Source organism: Gobius niger, assembly GCF_951799975.1.
Source record: "Gobius niger genome assembly, chromosome: 2".
NCBI lineage: Eukaryota > Metazoa > Chordata > Actinopteri > Gobiiformes > Gobiidae > Gobius > Gobius niger.
In genome coordinates this window covers 7611498-7633084 of record NC_136853.1, presented here as the reverse complement: position 1 = coordinate 7633084, position 21587 = coordinate 7611498, and the positions used below count along the sequence as shown (strand labels likewise).

The 21587-nt window shown below is 45.8% G+C and overlaps 1 protein-coding gene across 1 annotated transcript; it reads left to right on the top strand.

The window, feature by feature from the left end:
- Positions 1–3386: 3386 nt before the first annotated feature.
- LOC306959977 (protein NLRC3-like) lies at positions 3387–18038 on the top strand (the record flags this gene model as incomplete). Its single annotated transcript, XM_079552234.1, has 13 exons — positions 3387–3510; positions 5416–5496; positions 5598–5640; positions 5902–6133; positions 8953–10588; positions 10734–10904; positions 13332–13499; positions 14796–14963; positions 15402–15575; positions 15650–15696; positions 15770–15903; positions 17464–17681; positions 17768–18038. The coding sequence occupies exons 2-13, from the start codon at positions 5468–5470 to the stop codon at positions 18036–18038; spliced, it is 3291 nt and encodes a 1096-aa protein (XP_079408360.1). The 5' UTR covers positions 3387–3510; positions 5416–5467.
- Positions 18039–21587: the final 3549 nt, after the last annotated feature.

Genomic DNA, 21587 nt, shown 5'->3' with positions numbered 1-21587 from the left:
GGGACAAATATTCAACAAAAATATGACAAAAACTCAACAAAAAACTTACAACAACTTAACAAAAAAAGGTGACACAACACAGCAACAATGCGAGGAAAAAGATCAGTTTTGTGGGTCTTAGCTTTCAAATGAGGTGCTACACTGGCCTATATAATAACGTAAGAGGACAGAATGCATTTGGTTTAGGCGGGTGAGAGGTGAAGACAGTCCCCCAAACTAAACTAAACGAGCAGCACAAACAGTCCAATAGTCCCCCAAGCAGAAGAGTCCATGATTATACCCGTGGTTTGTGCAAGTAATAAAATGATTATTATGCAATATTTTCCTTCTAAATAAAGACTTAAAAGACTGCCTACAGTATTCCAAAACCCCTGTTAGAATATTTGTATATATCAAACTGATATTATGGCACACCAAACATAAGAACAGAAACACATATGGTTTAGTTATTATTCTGTAGCACTTCCGGCTTGTCCAACATCACTGTGTTGACTGTGTTTTCAGACCAGACCCTGAACCAGGACTGAGACCCCGACCGAAGTCCGGATCGTGGACCAAACCTGGACTAAAGGACTTTCGTCCCTCGAGCATCCGGTCCACGGAGGAGACACCGTGAGCGAGGCGTCTGGGGAGAGGGAGGACAGAGGGCGGCGTCTGGAGGAGAGGGAGATACTGATGGCTGTTTTGTGGTTTCAGGTCGGATCAAGGCCCCGAGTCCTTAAAGAAGGACAGTTCCATCCATCGAAACACAGACTTCAGAGGACCCTCCCAAACCAGGTCAGAGTAGAAGTAGCAGTAAAGTGTGTTTATTCACAGGAATAAGTAAGTACACCGCCTGAAACTCACTGAACTGCAGCACTTTTGTAACAAGGAACGATCCAAAATTCATCCTGATCATTGTGTCTAATGGTATTAGTTTAAGCAGACGCTGTTTACTCATTCTTATGATTTTGATGAGGATCAGACCACATTTAGGGACCAATTTAGGCAGGAAAGTGAGAAATTCCAAATGGTGTACTTACTTTTTCCTCCTATTTTAAATGTGATTTATTCAGCAAAAATTCTAATTCATGGCAAAATCACTTTTGACCTCTTGACTCCCACCTGAACGGATCCCATTTTCTCCAGTTTGGCTTTACCCTAATCAAAAAGCTGCTTGGGAAAAAAGCACCAAAACAGCCACAAAAAATGAGAGGAAAACAAGGATGTAAACTCAACAAAAAAATGACAAAAATTCAACAAAAATGTGACAAAAACTCAACAAAAAAATGACAAAAATTCAACAAAAAAATGACAAAAACTCAACAAAAAAAATGACAAAAACTCAACAAAAAAATGACAAAAACTCAACAAAAAAATGACAAAAACTCAACAAAAAATGACAAAAAACAACCAAAAAGTGACAAAAATTCAACAAAAATGTCACAAAAACTCAACAAAAATGTGACAAAAACTCAACAAAAAAATGACAAAAACTCAACCAAAAAGTGACAAAAAATTCAACAAAAATGTCACAAAAACTCAACAAAAATGTGACAAAAACTCAACAAAAAAAGGACAAAAACTCAACCAAAAAGTGACAAAAACTCAACAAAAATGTCACAAAAACTCAACAAAAATGTCACAAAAATTCAACAAAAACTCGACAAAAAAATGTCAAAAATTCAACAAAAAATGACAAAAATTCAACAAAAATGTGACAAAAACTCAACAAAAAAATGACAAAAACTCAACAAAAAGTGTCAAAAAACTCAACCAAAAAGTGAGAAAAATTCAACAAAAATGTCACAAAAACTCAACAAAAAAATGACAAAAACTCAACCAAAAAGTGACAAAAATTCAACAAAAATTCAACAAAAACTCAACAAAAATGTGAAAAAAAAAAAAAAAAAAAAAAAAAAAACTTAAAAAAGGTGACACAACACAGCAACAACGCAAGGAAATAGATATGTTTTGTGGGTCTTAGCTTTCAAATGAGGTGTTACACAGGCCTATATAATAGCCAAAGAGGACAGAATGCCTAGTTATTTTAAATCTAGGTATGTAAGAAAAAGAAGGCGTCTGGGGAGAGTGAGGACAGAGGGAGACGTCTGGGGAGAGGGAGATACTGATGACTGTTTTGTGGTTTCAGGTCGGATCAAGGACCAGAACCTGAGTCCTTAAAGAAGGACAAATCCATCCATCGAGACGTAGACTTCAGACTCTCTCACACCAGGTCAGAGAAGTAGCAGTAGCATAGTGTGTATTTAGGATCTTTAGTATCTTCAGGCCAAGTTCCTTCTGGGCGACTTCCTTAGAAGCTCAGGCCGGTGTGATTTGTCCAATTGTGTTTCCGTAGTGGTGGTGAGATCGGGCGCGGTCTTAAATGTTTTTGATCCGCAAACACCCAATTAAGCTGATGTATACTTTCTGCTTTGATTACTGAAGTATTTTCTCCAATTCCACGCCGTAGAATAGGCCCTTAACCTCTTAACTCCCGCATGAGAGGACCTTTTTCCTCACGTCATCAGATTTTTTTTCCATCATTTTTTTGTTGGGTATGCAACTCATTTTTGTAACTTTTTTGTCATTTTTTTGGTAATTTTTTTTTTCTCACATTTTTGTCATTTTTTTGTCAATTTTTTTTATCACATTTTTGTCATTTTTTTTGTCCCATTTTGTCCCATTTTTGTCACATTATTGTCATTTTTTTGTCACATTTTTTGTCAAATTTTTATCACATTTTTGTTGCATTTTTGTAGTTTTTTTGTCACATTTTGTCACATTTTGGTCATTTTTTTGGTCATTTTTTTGTCATTCTTTGTCACATTTTTGTCATTTTTCTGGTCAAATTTTGATCACATTTTTGTCGCATTTTTGTAATTTTTTTGTTGAGTTTTTGTAATTTTTTTGTCACATTTTTGTAATTTTTTCAACATTTTTTTGTCGATTTCTTGTGATATTTTTGTGACATTTTTTCCACTTTTTCATCAATTTTTTGTCACATTTCCATCATTGTTTTCGTCTCAATTTTGTTGCTATTTTCACACCTTTTTTCCCAGAAGCTTTTGCACTGGAGTAAAGCCAAACTGGAGAAAATGTAATCGGTTCAGGTGGGAGTTAAGGGGTTAAACAAAAATGTTGTCATGTTTGTGAATAGATCAACATTACAACTGCCATTAGTAACATATATATATAATATAATCACAATAATTGTATCTGAGGATATAGATATGTCATGTTTATGAAATAGTTGCCAAAACATCTGCAGAAGGAAAGTGTGTGTAAATGTCGTATGAAACGTATTTTCTTCATGAGATAAGGAAATAGAAATACAGGAAAATAATGGTCTTTTCTTCCTTATAGACCAGGATTAGGACCAGGATTAGGACCAGGATTAGGACCAGGATTAGGACCAGCACCGATCCCGACTCCCAGACCCCGACTACAAAAACCTGGATCACAAACAAGTCCGGAACCAAGTCTCGACTCAGAGCCACAGTCCCTGAGGAGTGACCTGGACTTCAGCGGGTGAGGCGTCTGGGGAGAGGGAGGACAGAGGGAGGACAGAGGGAGGACAGAGGGAGGACAGAGGGAGGACAGAGTGAGGACAGAAGGAGGACAGAAGGAGGACAGAGGGATGACAGAGGGAGGACAGAGGGAGGACAGAGGGAGGACAGAGGGAGGACAGAAGGAGGACAGAGGGAGGTCAGAAGGAGGTCAGAGGGAGGACAGAGGGAGGACAGAGGGAGGACAGAGTGAGGACAGAGTGAGGACAGAGTGAGGACAGAGGGAGGACAGAGGGAGGACAGAGGGAGGACAGAGGGAGGACAGAGTGAGGACAGAAGGAGGACAGAAGGAGGACAGAGGGAGGACAGAGGGAGGACAGAGGGAGGACAGAGGGAGGACAGAGGGAGGACAGAAGGAGGTCTGAAGGAGGACAGAAGGAGGACAGAGGGAGGACAGAGGGAGGACAGAAGGAGGACAGAGGGAGGACAGAGGGAGGACAGAGGGAGGACAGAGGGAGGACAGAAGGAGGACAGAAGGAGGACAGAGGGAGGACAGAGGGAGGACAGAGGGAGGACAGAAGGAGGACAGAGGGAGGACAGAAGGAGGACAGAGGGAGGACAGAGGGAGGACAGAGGGAGGACGGAAGGAGGACAGAGGGAGGACAGAAGGAGGACAGAGGGAGGACAGAGGGAGAACAGAGGGAGGACAGAAGGAGGACAGAGGGAGGACAGAAGGAGGACAGAGGGAGGACAGAGGGAGGTCAGAGGGAGGACAGAGGGAGGTCAGAGGGAGGACAGAGGGAGGACAGAGAGAGGACAGAGGGAGGACAGAGGGAGGACAGAAGGAGGACAGAGGGAGGACAGAAGGAGGACAGAGGGAGGACAGAGGGAGGACAGAGGGAGGACAGAGGGAGGACAGAGGGAGGACAGAGGGAGGACAGAGGGAGGACAGAGAGAGGACAGAGGGAGGACAGAAGGAGGACAGAGGGAGGACAGAGGGAGGACAGAGGGAGGTCAGAGGGAGGACAGAGGGAGGACAGAGGGAGGACAGAGAGAGGACAGAGGGAGGACAGAGGGAGGACAGAAGGAGGACAGAGGGAGGACAGAGAGAGGACAGAGGGAGGACAGAGGGAGGACAGAAGGAGGACAGAGGGAAGACAGAGGGAGGACAGAGGGAGGACAGAGGGAGCACAGAGGGAGGTCAGAAGGAGGACAGAGGGAGGACAGAGGGAGGACAGAGGGAGGACAGAGGGAGGACAGAGGGAGGACAGAGAGAGGACAGAGGGAGGACAGAGGGAGAACAGAAAGAGGACAGAGGGAGGACAGAGGGAGGACAGAGGGAGGTCAGAAGGAGGTCAGAGGGAGGACATAAAGAGGACAGAGGGAGGACAGAGGGAGGACAGAGGGAGGACAGAAAGAGGACAGAGGGAGGTCAGAGGGAGGACAGAGGGAGGACAGAGGGAGGACAGAGGGAGGTCAGAGGGAGGACAGAGGGAGGACAGAGGGAGGACAGAAGGAGGACAGAGGGAGGACAGAGGGAGGACAGAGGGAGGACAGAGGGAGCACAGAGGGAGGTCAGAAGGAGGACAGAGGGAGGACAGAGGGAGGACAGAGGGAGGACAGAGAGAGGACAGAGGGAGGACAGAGGGAGAACAGAAAGAGGACAGAGGGAGGACAGAGGGAGGACAGAGGGAGGTCAGAAGGAGGTCAGAGGGAGGACATAAAGAGGACAGAGGGAGGACAGAGGGAGGACAGAGGGAGGACAGAAAGAGGACAGAGGGAGGACAGAAGGAGGACAGAAGGAGGACAGAGGGAGGACAGAGGGAGGACAGAGGGAGGACAGAAGGAGGACAGAAGGACAGAGGGAGGTCAGAGGGAGGACACTGGGGACAGGGAGGTACTGACAGTTTTTATTTTGTCATTTCAGGGCAGGACCAGAGCTCGAGTCCTTTCCGAAAAGAGGTTCCATACATCGCCAAATGGACTTCAGAGGACGCCCCCAAACCAGGTCAGAATAGTCTGTAGTAGTAGTGAGTACTAGTCAATAATAGGACTTTAGTAGTAAATGTAGTAGTAAAAGTACTCTAAGCCTGTTGTGTTTGTCCACAGACTGGAGCCAAACTGGAAGTCTCACCTGGACCCCATCTTTCAGGTCTGTCTGGTTTAGCCCTGGTTCAGTCCCGGTTCAGTCGTAGTTCAGCCCTGGTTCAGTCTGGTTCAGTCCTGGTTTAGCCCTGGTTCAGTCCCGGTTCAGTCGTAGTTCAGCCCTGGTTCAGTCTGGTTTAGCCCTGGTTCAGTCCCGGTTCAGTCGTAGTTCAGCCCTGGTTCAGTCTGGTTTAGCCCTGGTTTAGCCCTGGTTCAGTCCAGGTTCAGTCCTGGTTCAGCCCTGCTTTAACCATGGCTTATGTTGCAGAAGCTGGAGGTGCAGATGGTGGCGTTTGTGAAGCAGCAGTTGCAGAGGTTCCAGAAGCTCCTGACCTCAGAGAGCGCCTCACAGAGCGCCTCACAGAGCGCCTCACAGAGCGCCTCACAGAGCGCCTCACAGAGCGCCTCAGAGGAGCAGGACTCTGACCTTGTCCTCAACCTCACAGTGGACTTCCTCAAGAGGCTGGACCAGGAGCCACTCGCTGACCTCCTGCAGACCAGTAAGACTCCTCTCATCCTCTACATCAGTTATGGATTTAACTCAGTCCATTTAACCGGTAAGACATTACAGCACAAAACAACCCCGGGTTTGACAGTATTTATAAAAAAAATATGTCTTTTGTTTGCAAATGTTACCCCCGTCCACTCGAGTCAATAATGCCGAATGATTGGCTCGACACACTGGTGGTTCAGATTCAAATAAATCAGTATGAGCGGCACAGATTCCTCTGTGTTTGTGAACTCGCAGGTGCTGAGAGAACTCGGGTTTCAGGCATGGCTATTATCAGTTTATCCATTTGTGGAGAATGACGAGCAGCAAAATGTTTGCATAAACTCTCTGTTGCTCATGAGTTTTCCACCGTAGAGAAGATTAAACAACTTTTCTCTAATAGAACTGATGAAGCCTGTGGGGCTGCACGAAAAAATGTATGCAATGCAAATGTGCAATATTGCGATAATGGCAACAGTTTCAATGCATTCAATGTATGTTCCGCAAATCCTAGGGATGCAAATATCCGCTACAAATATCCGATACTCAGCCGATACCAGTTTTGGCTCTCACCGCTTTAAAAACACAACTTTCATTGACTAAATCTATAGGTATTTTTTTTCACCCTGCAAGATGCAGTGGCTAGCAACAGTATGCTAAAGCTAGCAGGAGCATGCTAACGAGTGCGTACCTATGTTCCCTGGGGGCGATTTTTTTTTTTCGTAGGTGAGTTGGTACATCAACCAATCATGAGAGAGCATCATACATGTATCAATCAGCTTAACCCTGGCCCTTCCCTATTCACTAACCTTAAAGGTCCTATATCATGCAAAATCGACTTTTTGGAGCTTTTAGCCATGTTGTTATGCTATTTCCTTATCAAAAACACCCCCAGAGTGGTTTGTGGCTTCATTCACGCAGCTCTTAGTAATCCTCCTGAATCCTGCTCTCTGAGCAGCTGCTCCTCCCTCTCCTCGTGAACGACTGAGTGTTCAGTTGTGTCGTAACAGCGGAACGGAAGTGCTCGATGTCTGTAATGTAAGGTCTTAATTCTATGCTTACGGCCTGATTTTAATTTGTAAAACAGCTTTTTCATTATTTCTGTCGTAAGAGAGATGCAAGAGGAAAAAAAAAAAAAAGCGTCTGAACAGATCAGTCATGTTTGCGCTGCAGCTGTGAAGATGGAGCTTGTTATAACTGGACACACCTGTTCTTTATTCTTAACTAACGATCATGTCACGGAGAAAAAGAAGCGCGTTTGGCTACGAGGACGAGGAGTTTATTCAACCTTTTTCAAGAAGAGGCCAATCGAAGTTGTTTTTTTCTCCGGGATTCAGCGACTATCACCAAAATGGTGTGTTTCTGTGATTGTCACTGATGGATGTTTGGTGAACCTTCGCCAGAACCAAAGTGGATTAACTTTTATAACCAACGCAAGTCCCATAATGTAAACAGCGATGGACCAGAGGGTGAGTCAGTCCAAACGCGGGTTAGCTTGTGTGTTAGCGTGTGTGTTAGCATATTAGCATGTGTGTTAGCCATTTATGAAGCTGTGTTGCAGATGTCAACTCCGTATAACTGCATCATGAAGTAACTTCACTTATTGTTGTTTATTTATATTATGGCGGAGAGAGGGGGCGGAGTTAACTGAATCGAAGCGTTGTGTCTTCCGGGTTTGAAAAATACCTCCAGAAAACACTTATATTTATCACAAAAATGAGTGCTCCATAATGGTAGATGTACAATATATCATATACATGCCTATACTTAACTTTGGAATGGCTAAAATAGCATGATATAGATCTTCTAAGGAGAGTGAGCAGGTGCCTAAGCTTAATCAACAGATGTGGGGGGACATAGGGCTGACCCATGCTAATGCTATCGGCAGTAAATCAAATTAAGTTATACTTTATTCATCTCTGTAGAGAAATGTGTTCTCTGCAGTTGACCCATCCTCAATGTCGTTGGGCGACCTGTAGGAGCAGTGAGCTGCCAGCGTGGGCTGACCCATCTCCAGATGTGGAGCCAGGCTGGTGGTCAGAAACCCCTGGATGGAGGATTCACCTATTGTACATGTTTTTAGTGGTTGGACAAACCGGAGTGCCTGAAGGAAACCTACGCATGCAAACTCCACACAGAAAGGGCCTGGTGGGAATTGAACCCGAGACCTTTGAGCCGTGAGGCACGAGCGCTAACTGCTGCGTCAAACTTGAAGTAGTTTATTAATATAATTTACAATTGATAATTGATCTGTAACATTATGTCAACAAAAGATAAGACTTTATTGATCTGAAAATGGAGAAAAGAGGACGATTCACTTTGTCACACAGAGAAAGTCTCTTGGTATTGGTTAATAGCAGATATTGATGCTCAAACCACAGTAACTGTAAACATCAGTATCAGTAACACTAAATCAGGACCAAGACATGGGTAAAATGGAACAAAATTAGGTAAATTATTACTAAAACTGAACTTTTGCACATTTATAAATTCCGTGCACGTTTTGTTTTATTTTAGTTAGCAAAATGAGGGCTCCACTTCACCACTAGAGGTGACATTAGCTCGCTCGTCACTTCTAGCTCCATCAGCTTAACTTACTTTGCCGCTTGTTTTGTTAGAGTCATGGTTCAAGTCATTCTGAACTCTGTATACTGTAAATCTAATTACAATAACTGAATTGACTGTTGTGTAGTAGAAATGTGTAATATGTGGCACGGTATTTTTAGGCGGCCATCTTGGCATCATGTAACTCCCCTTTTGTGGATACTTCTGATAAAAAATTGAAATTGAATGGACCCATAATACTGACTCCTGGTGTTTTTGTTGTAGAAGCCTCAGGCTCTGTGTGCCAGGGGAAACTGAAGTCTCGTCTGCAACAAAGGTTCAGCCAGGTGTTTGAGGGTGTGGCTAAAGCAGGAAGCCCCGCCCCCCTGAACCAGATCTACACAGAGCTCTACATCACAGAGGGCGGGGCCTCGGAGGACAACCTGGAACATGAGGTCAGACACATCGAAAGTGTGTCCAGGAAACCAGCTGCTCCAGAAACGGCCATCACATGTGAAAACATCTTTAAACCCCGCCCCTCCAACAGACAGGGACCAACCACAGCAGAGAAGAACGAGAGACCAATCAGGACAGTCCTAACGAAGGGCGTGGCCGGCGTGGGGAAAACAGTGCTGACTCAGAAGTTCAGTCTGGACTGGGCTGAGGGAAGAGCTAACCAGGACGTCCAGCTGGTGTTCCCCTTCACTTTCAGAGAGCTGAATGTGCTCCGAGACACCAAGTACAGCCTGGAGGGACTGCTGCACCACTTCTTCAGTCAAACCAAAGGTCTCTGCAGCTTTCAGCAGCTCCAGGTGCTCTTCATCTTTGACGGTCTGGACGAGTGCAGACTTCCTCTGGACTTCACCAAAACAAGGGCCCTAACTGACCCCACAGAGAGAGCCTCAGTGGAGGAGCTGCTGGTGAACCTCATCAGGGGGAGCCTGCTTCCCTCCGCTCGACTCTGGATAACCACACGCCCTGCGGCGGCCAATCAGATCCCTGCTGAGTGCGTCTCCATGGTGACAGAGGTGCGAGGGTTCACTGACGCACAGAAGGAGCAGTACTTCAGGAAGAGGTTCAGAAACGAGCAGCAGGCCACAGCCGTCATCAACCACATCAAGAAATCACGCGTTCTGTACAGCATGTGCTATATCCCAGTCTTCGGCTGGATCCTCTCTGTGGTTTTACAGAAGGTTCTGGAACAAGCAGAGAAACCAGAGCTGCCCCAGACGCTGACTGAGATGTACGTCCACTTCCTCGTGGTGCAGGCCAAAGTCAAGAACATCAAGTTTCATCAGGGAACAGGAGCAGACCTTCACTGGACTCCCGAGACCTGTGAGATGGTGCGGTCTCTGGGGAAACTGGCCTTTGAGCAGCTGCAGAAAGGAAACCTGATCTTCTACGAGAGTGACCTGAGCGAGTGTGGGCTGGACGCTGCAGAGATCGCCCGTTACTCCGGAGTCTTCACTCAGGTCTTTAGAGAGGAGCCAGGCCTGTACCAGGACAAGGTCTACTGCTTCATCCATCTGAGTGTGCAGGAGTTTCTGGCTGCTCTCCATGTCCATCAGACCTTCTTCGGCTCTGGGGAGAACCTGCTCGTGGATGATGATGTGTACTGGGCCCGGAGCGAGGACCCCGCGCAGTTTTATAAATCCTCGGTGGAGATGTGTGTGCGCCGCCGAAACGGACAACTGGACCTGTTCCTGCGCTTCCTCCTCGGGCTGTCCCTCCCGGCCAATCAGAGCCTGCTGCGGGGGCTGATGTCACAGACGGGAAGTGAGAGAACCAATCAGGAGACGGTGCGGTACGTGCAGGCGAAGGTGAGCGAGGAGCTGTCCACGGATCGAGTTCTGAACCTGTTCCACTGTTTAAATGAACTTCAAGACTGCAGCCTGGAGCAGCAGATGCAGAGCCTCCTCAGGTAGCACACGCCGACAGACAGGAGAACATTTAAACCCACTGTACCTCACACCCTCGTGATTTAGTTCTAAGGCTGTTTGCACAGTTCATTTGCTTTGTAGGAGTTGAAAGCTTGTGACTGATCTGACCCTTCTTGTGTTTCTCAGGTCCGGAGTCCTGGACCCGTCCCACCTCACTCCGGGACAGTGGGCCGCGCTGGTCTTCCTGCTCCTGTCCTCAGACCGGGACCTGGAGCTGTTTGACCTCAGGAAGTTCTGTCCCTCAGAGAACGCCCTGCTGCGCCTGCTGCCAGTGCTGAAGGCCTCCAACAAGGCTACGTGAGTCCCCCCTCCCTAGACGCCTCATTCTGTCTTCCCCAAACATCTCATTCTGTCTCCGCAAAACGCCTCATTCTGTCTCCCCAAAACACCTCATTCTGTCTCCCCAAACACCTCATTCTGTCTCCCCAAACACCTCATTCTGTCTCCCCCAAACACCGCATTCTGTCTCCCCAAACACCTCATTCTGTCTCCCCAAACACCTCATTCTGTCTCCCCAAACACCTCATTCTGTCTCCCCCAAACACCTCATTCTGTCTCCCCAAACGCCTCATTCTGTCTTCCCAAACACCTCATTCTGTCTCCCCCAAACACCTCATTCTGTCTCCCCCAAACACCTCATTCTGTCTCCCCAAACACCTCATTCTGTCTCCCCCAAACACCTCATTCTGTCTCCCCAAACACCTCATTCTGTCTTCCCAAACACCTCATTCTGTCTCCCCAAACACCTCATTCTGTCTCCCCCCAACATCTCATTCTGTCTCCCCAAACACCTCATTCTGTCTCCCCCAAACACCTCATTCTGTCTCCCCCAAACACCTCATTCTGTCTCCCCAAACACCTCATTCTGTCTCCCCCAAACACCGCATTCTGTCTCCCCAAACACCTCATTCTGTCTCCCCAAACACCTCATTCTGTCTCCCCCAAACACCTCATTCTGTCTCCCCCAAACACCTCATTCTGTCTCCCCCAAACACCTCATTCTGTCTCCCCAAACACCTCATTCTGTCTCCCCAAACACCTCATTCTGTCTCCCCAAACACCTCATTCTGTCTCTCCAAACACCTCATTCTGTCTCCCCCAAACACCTCATTCTGTCTTCCCAAACACCGCATTCTGTCTCCCCAAACACCTCATTCTGTCTCCCCAAACACCTCATTCTGTCTCCCCCAAACACCTCATTCTGTCTCCCCCAAACACCTCATTCTGTCTCCCCCAAACACCTCATTCTGTCTCCCCAAACACCTCATTCTGTCTCCCCAAACACCTCATTCTGTCTCCCCAAACACCTCATTCTGTCTCCCCCAAACACCTCATTCTGTCTCCCCCAAACACCTCATTCTGTCTCCCCCAAACACCTCATTCTGTCTCCCCAAACACCTCATTCTGTCTCTCCAAACACCTCATTCTGTCTCCCCCAAACACCTCATTCTGTCTCCCCCAAACACCTCATTCTGTCTCCCCCAAACACCTCATTCTGTCTTCCCAAACACCTCATTCTGTCTCCCCAAACACCTCATTCTGTCTCCCCAAACACCTCATTCTGTCTCTCCAAACACCTCATTCTGTCTCCCCCAAACACCTCATTCTGTCTTCCCAAACACCTCATTCTGTCTTCCCAAACACCTCATTCTGTCTTCCCAAACACCTCATTCTGTCTCCCCCAAACACCTCATTCTGTCTCCCCCAAACACCTCATTCTGTCTCCCCAAACACCTCATTCAGTCTTCCCAAACACCTCATTCTGTCTCCCCAAACGCCTCATTCTGTCTCCCCAAACACCTCATTCTGTCTTCCCAAACACCTCATTCTGTCTCCCCAAACACCTCATTCTGTCTCCCCCCAACATCTCATTCTGTCTCCCCAAACACCTCATTCTGTCTCCCCCAAACACCTCATTCTGTCTCCCCAAACACCTCATTCTGTCTCCCCCAAACACCTCATTCTGTCTCCCCCAAACACCTCATTCTGTCTCCCCAAACACCTCATTCTGTCTCCCCCAAACACCTCATTCTGTCTCCCCCAAACACCTCATTCTGTCTCCCCAAACACCTCATTCTGTCTCCCCAAACACCTCATTCTGTCTTCCCAAACACCTCATTCTGTCTTCCCAAACACCTCATTCTGTCTCCCCAAACACCTCATTCTGTCTCCCCCAAACACCTCATTCTGTCTCCCCAAACACCTCATTCTGTCTCCCCCAAACACCTCATTCTGTCTTCCCAAACACCTCATTCTGTCTCCCCAAACACCTCATTCTGTCTCCCCCCAACATCTCATTCTGTCTCCCCAAACACCTCATTCTGTCTCCCCCAAACACCTCATTCTGTCTCCCCAAACACCTCATTCTGTCTCCCCCAAACACCTCATTCTGTCTCCCCCAAACACCTCATTCTGTCTCCCCAAACACCTCATTCTGTCTCCCCCAAACACCTCATTCTGTCTCCCCCAAACACCTCATTCTGTCTCCCCAAACACCTCATTCTGTCTCCCCAAACACCTCATTCTGTCTCCCCCAAACACCTCATTCTGTCTCCCCAAACACCTCATTCTGTCTCCCCCAAACACCTCATTCTGTCTCCCCCAAACACCTCATTCTGTCTCCCCAAACACCTCATTCTGTCTTCCCAAACACCTCATTCTGTCTCCCCAAACACCTCATTCTGTCTCCCCCAAACACCCTCCCTGATGCGTCTCGTCTCTCAGGTTGAGTGGCTGTAACCTCACGTCTCGGTGCTGTGCGGACCTGGGTTCGGTTCTGGCCGGGTCAGGCCTAAAGGAGCTGGACCTCAGTAACAACGACCTGCAGGACTCTGGAGTGAAGCAGCTCTGTGAGGGGCTGAAGAGCGCCACTTGTGGGCTGCAGACTCTGAGGTGAGGAGGAGGAATGTCCACATCATTCCCTCTGTAGTGTGTGTGTGTGTGTGTGTGCGTGTGTTTGTGTGTTCTTGTACTTACACCTTTGTGAGGACCGGTTTGAGTTTTTAACCAACATAGTGAGGACATTTTGGGTGGTCCTCACTTATTTGAAGGACTGTTTGAGGGTCAAGATATGGTTTTAGGGTTAGGGTTAGAATTGGGTTTAGATTAGGGTTAGGATTAAGGTTAGGGTCTGGGTAACACATTATGTCTATGAGTGTCCTCACTAAGATAGAAGTACAAGATTGTGTGTCTCAAGTTTCCCACAATGCAGAACAGCTAGCGACAGGTCTTTCACTAAAATAAACACAGCAAAAGACTTGATTTCAAACACAATTATTACTAGAGGTCGACCTGATGACAATTTGCACGGCCTATTTTTTTGCAAATGTCTGGTCTATATAATCCTGTAAAACATAAATACTTGGCCACTCCAGCAGATTCGATTACTTTAGGTGACTCAATCATAGTTTCTGTCCCAGCTTTGATTAATTGCCATGAGCATTAGCATGCTACCGATAGCATTAGCATACTGTTGCTAACCGCTGCATTTTGCGCGGCGATCAAAAATATGAAAAAGTTAAAAATAACTCAGTGATTGAATTCTCCAGATTCCGTGCTTCAAAATGACTCTTTTTTTTGCTCATTGAATGGACAGAGAGCTGATATGAGACATGAAAGTCCGCAAAAGCTGAACAGTTTTTGGATCTAGTTAAAGCTACGACTAATTTATGTTTAAAACACAAAGAAATCTGTTTTTACCCAGACACCAGACTCATAGGATAAGGCTGCAAGGAGAAAGTAGGGAGCTGCAAAGTGTGGCACTATTAAGTGAGTTGGTGACATCCAAATAATAGAGAGGAATATAAAAAGAGGAACAGGAATTTCATTGAATAAAAGTGGTTCAAGTATCCAGATCTTCTCATTGCATCCATAGACTGTACATATAAATGGATAGCTTCTCCTCCCTCCTCCCCGTTTACCATAATGACCACACTCGTGGGGGAAATCAGGGTGGATTTACAAACTCCTCCTCCCCAGCTCTGACGAAGCATGTTCCTAAAAAGGACATAAGGGCGGGATCTTCACTGTAGACTCGGCCCTAACCGACAGTCCAATGCTTTTCAATGGGGGACCAGCGGCAATATGGAGGTACTACAGCAATGGCGGCCTCTAGTGTTGTGGGCATAAAGCAGAGCAGCAGGCGGCCATTGGTTGCATCACATGCTTTTAAACCTGCTCTGTTCCCAGGCTGTCCATCTGTAACCTCACGTCTCAGTGCTGCGCTGCACTGGGTTCGGTTCTGGTCGAGTCTGGTCTGAAGGAGCTTGACCTCAGTGACAACGACCTGAAAGACTTTGGAGTGGAGGAACTGTGTAAGGGGCTGAAGAGTGCCACCTGTGGGCTGCAGACTCTCAGGTGAGGACCGTCCTGGACTTATCATGTCGGGGGAAAATTTCTCCACAGTGAGCTGCTCCTCTATGTGGCGTTCTTTGTCAATTTGGCATGAAACATCTGGAGGGGGGACCTCACCGTCACTTCAGTCTCATGCGGCTCATCACTCTCAGTGGTGCGTCCCTTGGAGCAGGGTTAGTGAGCAGGTTGAGCTTATCGCCGGACACACAGCCTGGAGCTGGAGGCTTCTGTAGCTGCAGCCATGGGGAAATGGCATGTTTGGCATAACAGCACCGGGGAACTTTTACACACAAGCCTGAGCCCCTGCATAGTTTTACATGCAACACAGTCCAAATGGTGAATTTTGCTAAAAGGTGCCAGATTGCATGTATGCATACTCTTCTGAAAACAGTTTGTATAATTGACTGTGGATGATCTTTTGACCCCCTTGGATGTTCCCAGATTGCCGGGCTGCCTCTTGACCCAAAGAGGATGCTTGTCTCTGGCCACAGCTCTGAGGGCGAGTCCCACTCACCTCCTGGAGCTGGACTTGAGCTACAACAGCCTTGGACCTTCTGGAGTCCAGATGTTGACCGCCCTGAGAGATGACCACAACAACAGGCTGACCACACTCAGGTTAGTCCTGCCCTGGACCTAGTTTAGCCACGGTGCACTCTGGGTTTAGTCTCACACATGTCTTTGTGTTTCAGGCTGGATTTTTCAGAGCAGTGGTGGAAGATTCACGGTTTGGCTAAATGTAAGTGCAGGGTCAGAGGAGGAGAGCGAGGAGGAGGAGGAGAATGAATCAAGGATGTTTTTGTGTTGGGCAGATTTCTGTGAACTCGAGCTGGACTTGACCACCGCAAACTCTGAGCTGGAGGTTAAGCGTAACAAAAGGGTGGAGTTCAAAGAGAAGAGCCAGGATTATCCCCAACACCCACAGCGCTTCGACTGGTACCCCCAGGTAATGGTCGCATTAGGGAGAAGAGACACAGGGAGAGAAGGACAAATACAGGCATGTTGCATCAGTGCTGGGAACATTACTTTAAAAATGGTATTCAGTTATAGTTACTCACTACTACTCTATAATAAAATTAACTCGTTAGGGACTATTTGTGTTACTGTTAAAAATGTTGCTGTATGTGTCACAGGTGTGTGTGTTTGAGAGGTGGAAGTAACCAATAAAAAACAGAGATACAAATCTATAAATAGGACATTTATTAAATACCCAGTATAAGCAATGGGCCCATGTAAGAGGAATATTAAAAGACTATGCCACTGCCTCCTCTGCCATGGGTTCCTCGCCATCAGAGCCTTGACGGCCGGGCCGGGCCCTACTGCCCAGGGCGCCCTCGATCTCCGTCTGTTCCTCCTCCTCCTGTCGGCCGCATCCCTGCTCTCTGTGTTCACGCCCTTTTATGTCCATTAGTCCGTGCAACACAGGTGCACTGATTGGAGTACCAGGCCCCGGCGAAAAATTGGGAGGGGGACAGATTGAAATACATGCACAATACAAATTAAATGGTTTAAACACAACACACAGAAAAAATAGCCAGCCATCCACTAGGGCCCGTGACATATGTCAAAGAATTCTGTATTTATGTATTTTCCTCCCTCTGCATGTTCCAACAATGTCCTAATGTGTAGAATGAGCCCAGACCTGTTCACCACAACTGCCTCTAAAATCCTGCACTGTCACTCAAAATGGTGTTAATTCGGGTCCAAAGGGCCGTCATGCAAGAGCTTAAAGGGGGGTTATTATGCAAAATTGACTTTTTCAAGCTTTACATCCTGTTATTATGTCATTCCCTCATTAAAAACATGCCTGAAGTGTTGCCTTGGCAAGTTCACGTATTTTTGAGTAATCTGTAAAAACTCTGATGGCGGCCATTTTAGGGATAGGTTTGCCTGAGTCCTCCTAGGAACGCCCCCACCTCCTGGAGACGCCTCCGAGCTTTCGTCACCAGCCGAGTAACCAACCACTGCTCCTCAGCAGAACCCCCTCCCCACTGATGCCACAGACAGTGTGTGGAGGGGGCGTGTCGGAAAGGGTCAGAGGTTCTTAAAGAGACAGAGGCCTATTTCAAGACATTCACTACAGCCATTTTGAGAGAGACATTTTATACAAGGCAGTTATTCTAATTTAGTGCATTTACAACAGAAGGTTTGGTCATCAGTGTAGTGTGATATAGACTGGTGCTATGTGATTGAAAAAAGCATAATACCCCCGCTTTAATATAGAAGGTGCAGTTACTCATATAACCTTAGTATAAAATGAGTATAAAATGGCTAACTTGCATCTAGCCCCTTTAACTAAAAAGACAGGTGTTTGTATTTACTATCATGTCAAAGATGTTCATAGTAACTGAATGGGATTGACCAGTATTTGCACCACTGTTTAATTTATATTGTGACAAGCGTCTGTCTTCAATTAGCACAAGCGTCCCAGAGTCCTGAGAAGCATGCAGTCTGAACGCAGCATAGGGTGTGAAACATGTGATAGACAACATATAATTCTCTCCAGATCCTGTGCTCCTTGAAGCCCTCGGACCCTGACTCGGAAACTGGTGCGAGGGCTCAGTCTAGCCCTTACCTGAGAGGGCGGAGTTACTGGGAGGTGGAATGGTCGGGGGGTGTGGCCATCGCCGTGACTGACAGCAAGATCCGTCGCCGCGGCGACCAACGCACCTGCGTCTTCGGATGGAACGACCACTCGTGGAGACTGTGGTGCTCCGAGGGAAGGTACTGGACCAGGAATGGGCCACAATTAAACCAGGACTGAACCAGGACCAAACCAGGACTAAATGTAATTCCTCCCCCTCTCTCAGGTACGCGGTGTGTCACGACTCTAAGCAGCAGGTCCTGACTGCGGTCCCACCTAGAGCTAAAGGCCGTGTGGGGGTGTTCCTAGAAACATCTTCTGGAACGCTGTCCTTTTATGAAGTCCAGTCCGACTCTAAAGTCCGAGACCACCGGACCCACCTCTACACCTTCCACGCTCGCTTCCCCCAGAACCTGCTGCCTGGCATCGGCTTTGGGCTGCAATCCTACAACTCGACAGCCTTCCTTTGCGGAGAATACTTTGAAGTCATGGACTGAGCTTGGTTTATTCTAGGTTTAGATCAACACAGTCGGTTGTTTAGTCCTGTTTCGTGCTGTGATCCAGGCAACAAGGAGGTTGGTTATAAGTTGTTCCAAAGCATTGTCGCTAAATGAACGTGTATGAAAAGAGCACTTATTCTCTAACACAACCATTCCTTAAGTCAGGGGTCGGCAAGTTTGCATCACAGAGGGCCAATTTTCATCATCGCCAAAACACCAAGGGCCGACCTCACCGCTAACCCTGTAGCCTAAAGTACCAAAAAGAACCATTTTCTGCAAATGCCAATGTTTTACATCAGTGGTTCTAAAGTGGTCTGGCTTCGAGACCCGCCATTACCTTAATGACAAGCTGTGACCCAAATAAAACTGTATTTTGTCATATAACGTATAAAATATTGTATTTACCACTCATGTTTTTAGCCGTAGATTTGCTTTTAACTCAATAATATTAATTTTAAAAGACTCCAGTGTGTCTCCGTGGAGTTTCAGATGGAGGATATTGAAAAAAAGTTCTTTGTAGGCTCACAACCCACTTTTGAGTCCCGACCCTCCAGTTGAGAATGTTTTACATTATATATGACCAAGTGGGATGTTCTGCAAGGACATTTAAAAATACACTATAAAAACACACTATTTCTCTCATTTTTAGAGTACTTTAACAGGTATTTGATACAAATTTGGGGCCAGAGGTTCTGTGCTGGAGGGCCGGATTTGGCCCCCGGGCCTGACGGTGCCTACCCCTGCCTTAAGTTATTGACTCAAAGATTCCATGGGGCCTTCCACTCTATTTGAACGGATATCAAAACATATAGCGGTCAAATGTTTGGAAACACTTAATGTACTGTTTTTTCTTTTATTTAAGACTATTTCCATTGTAGATTTTCACTGAAGCTGTTCGTTTATGAATGAACACATGTGGAGACTAAAACGTTCAAATGAATTCTTCAATAATACTGAAATAATGCCTTTTGCTTCGATTATTGCTTTGCACACTTCTGACACTTTCTCAATGAGCTTCACAATGTCGTCACAGAAATGTCCATTTCAAGGACGACTTTACGAAGCTGTTTGAGAAAATGCCAAGAAGAGGAAAACTTTTTAAAATTTTAAAATTTAAAAAAGTTTATTTAAAAAATATGCCTTTTGCTGTAGACTTTTGCTGGCATGAATATGAGAAAAAAATATTGAAAATTGAGCAAATCTGAATAATGGAGCCAGATTTAAATGTGTGGTTTTACTTTGTGAAAATTCTTTTTCAGAGGAGATTTTGGATCTTGTTTAGTTTTAACTTAGCTGTTTTAATGGAAAAATCTGTAAAAATTAACATTTTCGGTTCACTACTGACAACTTTTTTTTTTTTTTAAGGGCAGCTTTAATGCCTTCAATGAGAATTACACAATGTGAAAATAATGAAAAGCAATTACTTCAGCTTAAATACTGATTTAAAGTAACAAATAAAATTAATTCATAGAACTTTCCGTTCAAACTGATCTTTTTTCATTGTATGTTGGTAGACAAGCTTCGGGGTCCCCTAGAAATGCCTCCAGTGGGCCCTGGACCCCACTTTAGGAACTGCTCAAACAGTTGATGCTAATGAAATACACATTTTACACGATTGTCTCTTTAAACCAGGTGTAACATGCTGAACATCAGTGAAGTCAAAAACACAGACAGACGCGTTCTTCTTCTTGTGCGACACCAAATACCATTTATTAGGGCTTTACAAAGACTACAAAATCCTCCAGATGATTTAAATCACTGTCTCTGTCTATTTACATGATATGTTACATACAAATGTACAAAATATAAAACAGTTAAAGACAAATGTTTCACCCAAAAGAAGAAGAAGAAAAACTTTCTCTCAAACCAGAGTAAATGCTAGAGTTCTGGACAGAGTTCTAACTGGAAGTGTGGACCGTAAGAATCACCGTTTGACCGTTCGACATTATGGAGTCGCAGTGTGTGGTCAGACAGGAGTGCAGAGAGAAGAGTGGATCGAAACAGAACTGTTCGAAGGCCATTGCAGACGTTTTTGTGAATAGTTCCAGCACATGTCGATTCTGTGTCCCCAGAGGGATTAATCCTGAAGTAAAAGCTGTTTTAACATCCTGTATTTACACTGTATTTACTGTATTTACATGCCTTGCTTGTGCCAGGGACTGAATTTTGCAGGTTTTGATCATGAGGTTTGGTCCGGGCACAAACCTGTACTTATGTTTGTTGCATATTTCTACAAATCTGCCAATTTATGATCGAGTAATCTGTCATCTGTCTAACCCCTCCATTAAAAATCTGTGAAACGAAGAGAAATGTTCTGAAAGGTTAGTCCTGGCTTCGTCTTGTGGTTCTGTTTTGAAATAGGGATTGAGTTTCGCCGTTCTCTGCACCCCGGCACGGACCTGCACTGTCAACCACGACGGGTCTGCGGATAGAGACGCACAAATCTGAGCTGGAGACGGTTATTTATAACAGAGGGATTGTCCTGAGGAGGTGGAGGTGTGTCACTTGTATTGGTCTGCACTGATTGGTAATAGCACCTGTGTGGAGTCGTTACAGTACGTCGGATCAGTCTCTACAACACGGCCAAAAGAGGAGGATGGGTTAGAAATGACTTGACTGAACGTTATTTGAAGCCTCTGTACCTTACTGTGTATATCCAGATTCAAATGTGCTTGGAACGCTGTGGTCACGGTTAATGTGTTGCTCTTAAGTAATAAAATCGGCCGCTGTTTCAGATCATTGTGCCTCAATACTTTGTGTGAGGGTTGCAACTATTACATAATTTAAAATATTGTTGTTTTTATTCACTCACGCATTAAACGCCCTCTCGAAAGGCGTTACCTTAAGGTTGATATTAGCGGTAACTCTGAACTAGAGGTCGACCGACAAATCAACGGTATATCGACAAATATATCAGGCCGATATTTGGGGATTTTACAATATGAGCTAACGGCCGATCTAGCACCAATAAAAGCCGATATCTACGGGATCAAACCTGATAGAGGCTTCCAAGTTTTTTTAATACAAGTTTCATTAAACCTCATGAATATGGACATGCTGTGTGTCATTTTAAATAGGAATCGCTGAGTTAGTTTTAACATCCGCAAATGTATTTTTGATCGCCACGCAAAATGCTACGGCTAGCAATAGCATGCTAATGCTAACGGCCGCATGCTAATTCCAGGCAACTGGTAAATTTCCCAATTCCAAGTTGGAATGGTAATTATAACTTGTAAACTCGGAAACCTCAAGACTGCTACGAGTTCGTATACAGACGGCATCGCCGAGGGGGAAAATAGAATCTTTTCAGAAACACAATTTTTCACTCTTTTTAACAATTTTCTGGTGGAATATGAACTTATTTATCACATATGAATAAGTTAAATGTAACTCGGGCCCATGTGGCTATTTTCTCACAGCAGATTGTTCAGTAGAAGTGAAAAATCGGCAGTCGTAGCTAGCGCTAGGTAGCCGTTAGCATTAGCATGATGCTAACATGAAGCTAACATGAAGCATCATGTTGGCATTCTCTGTAATTTATGTATT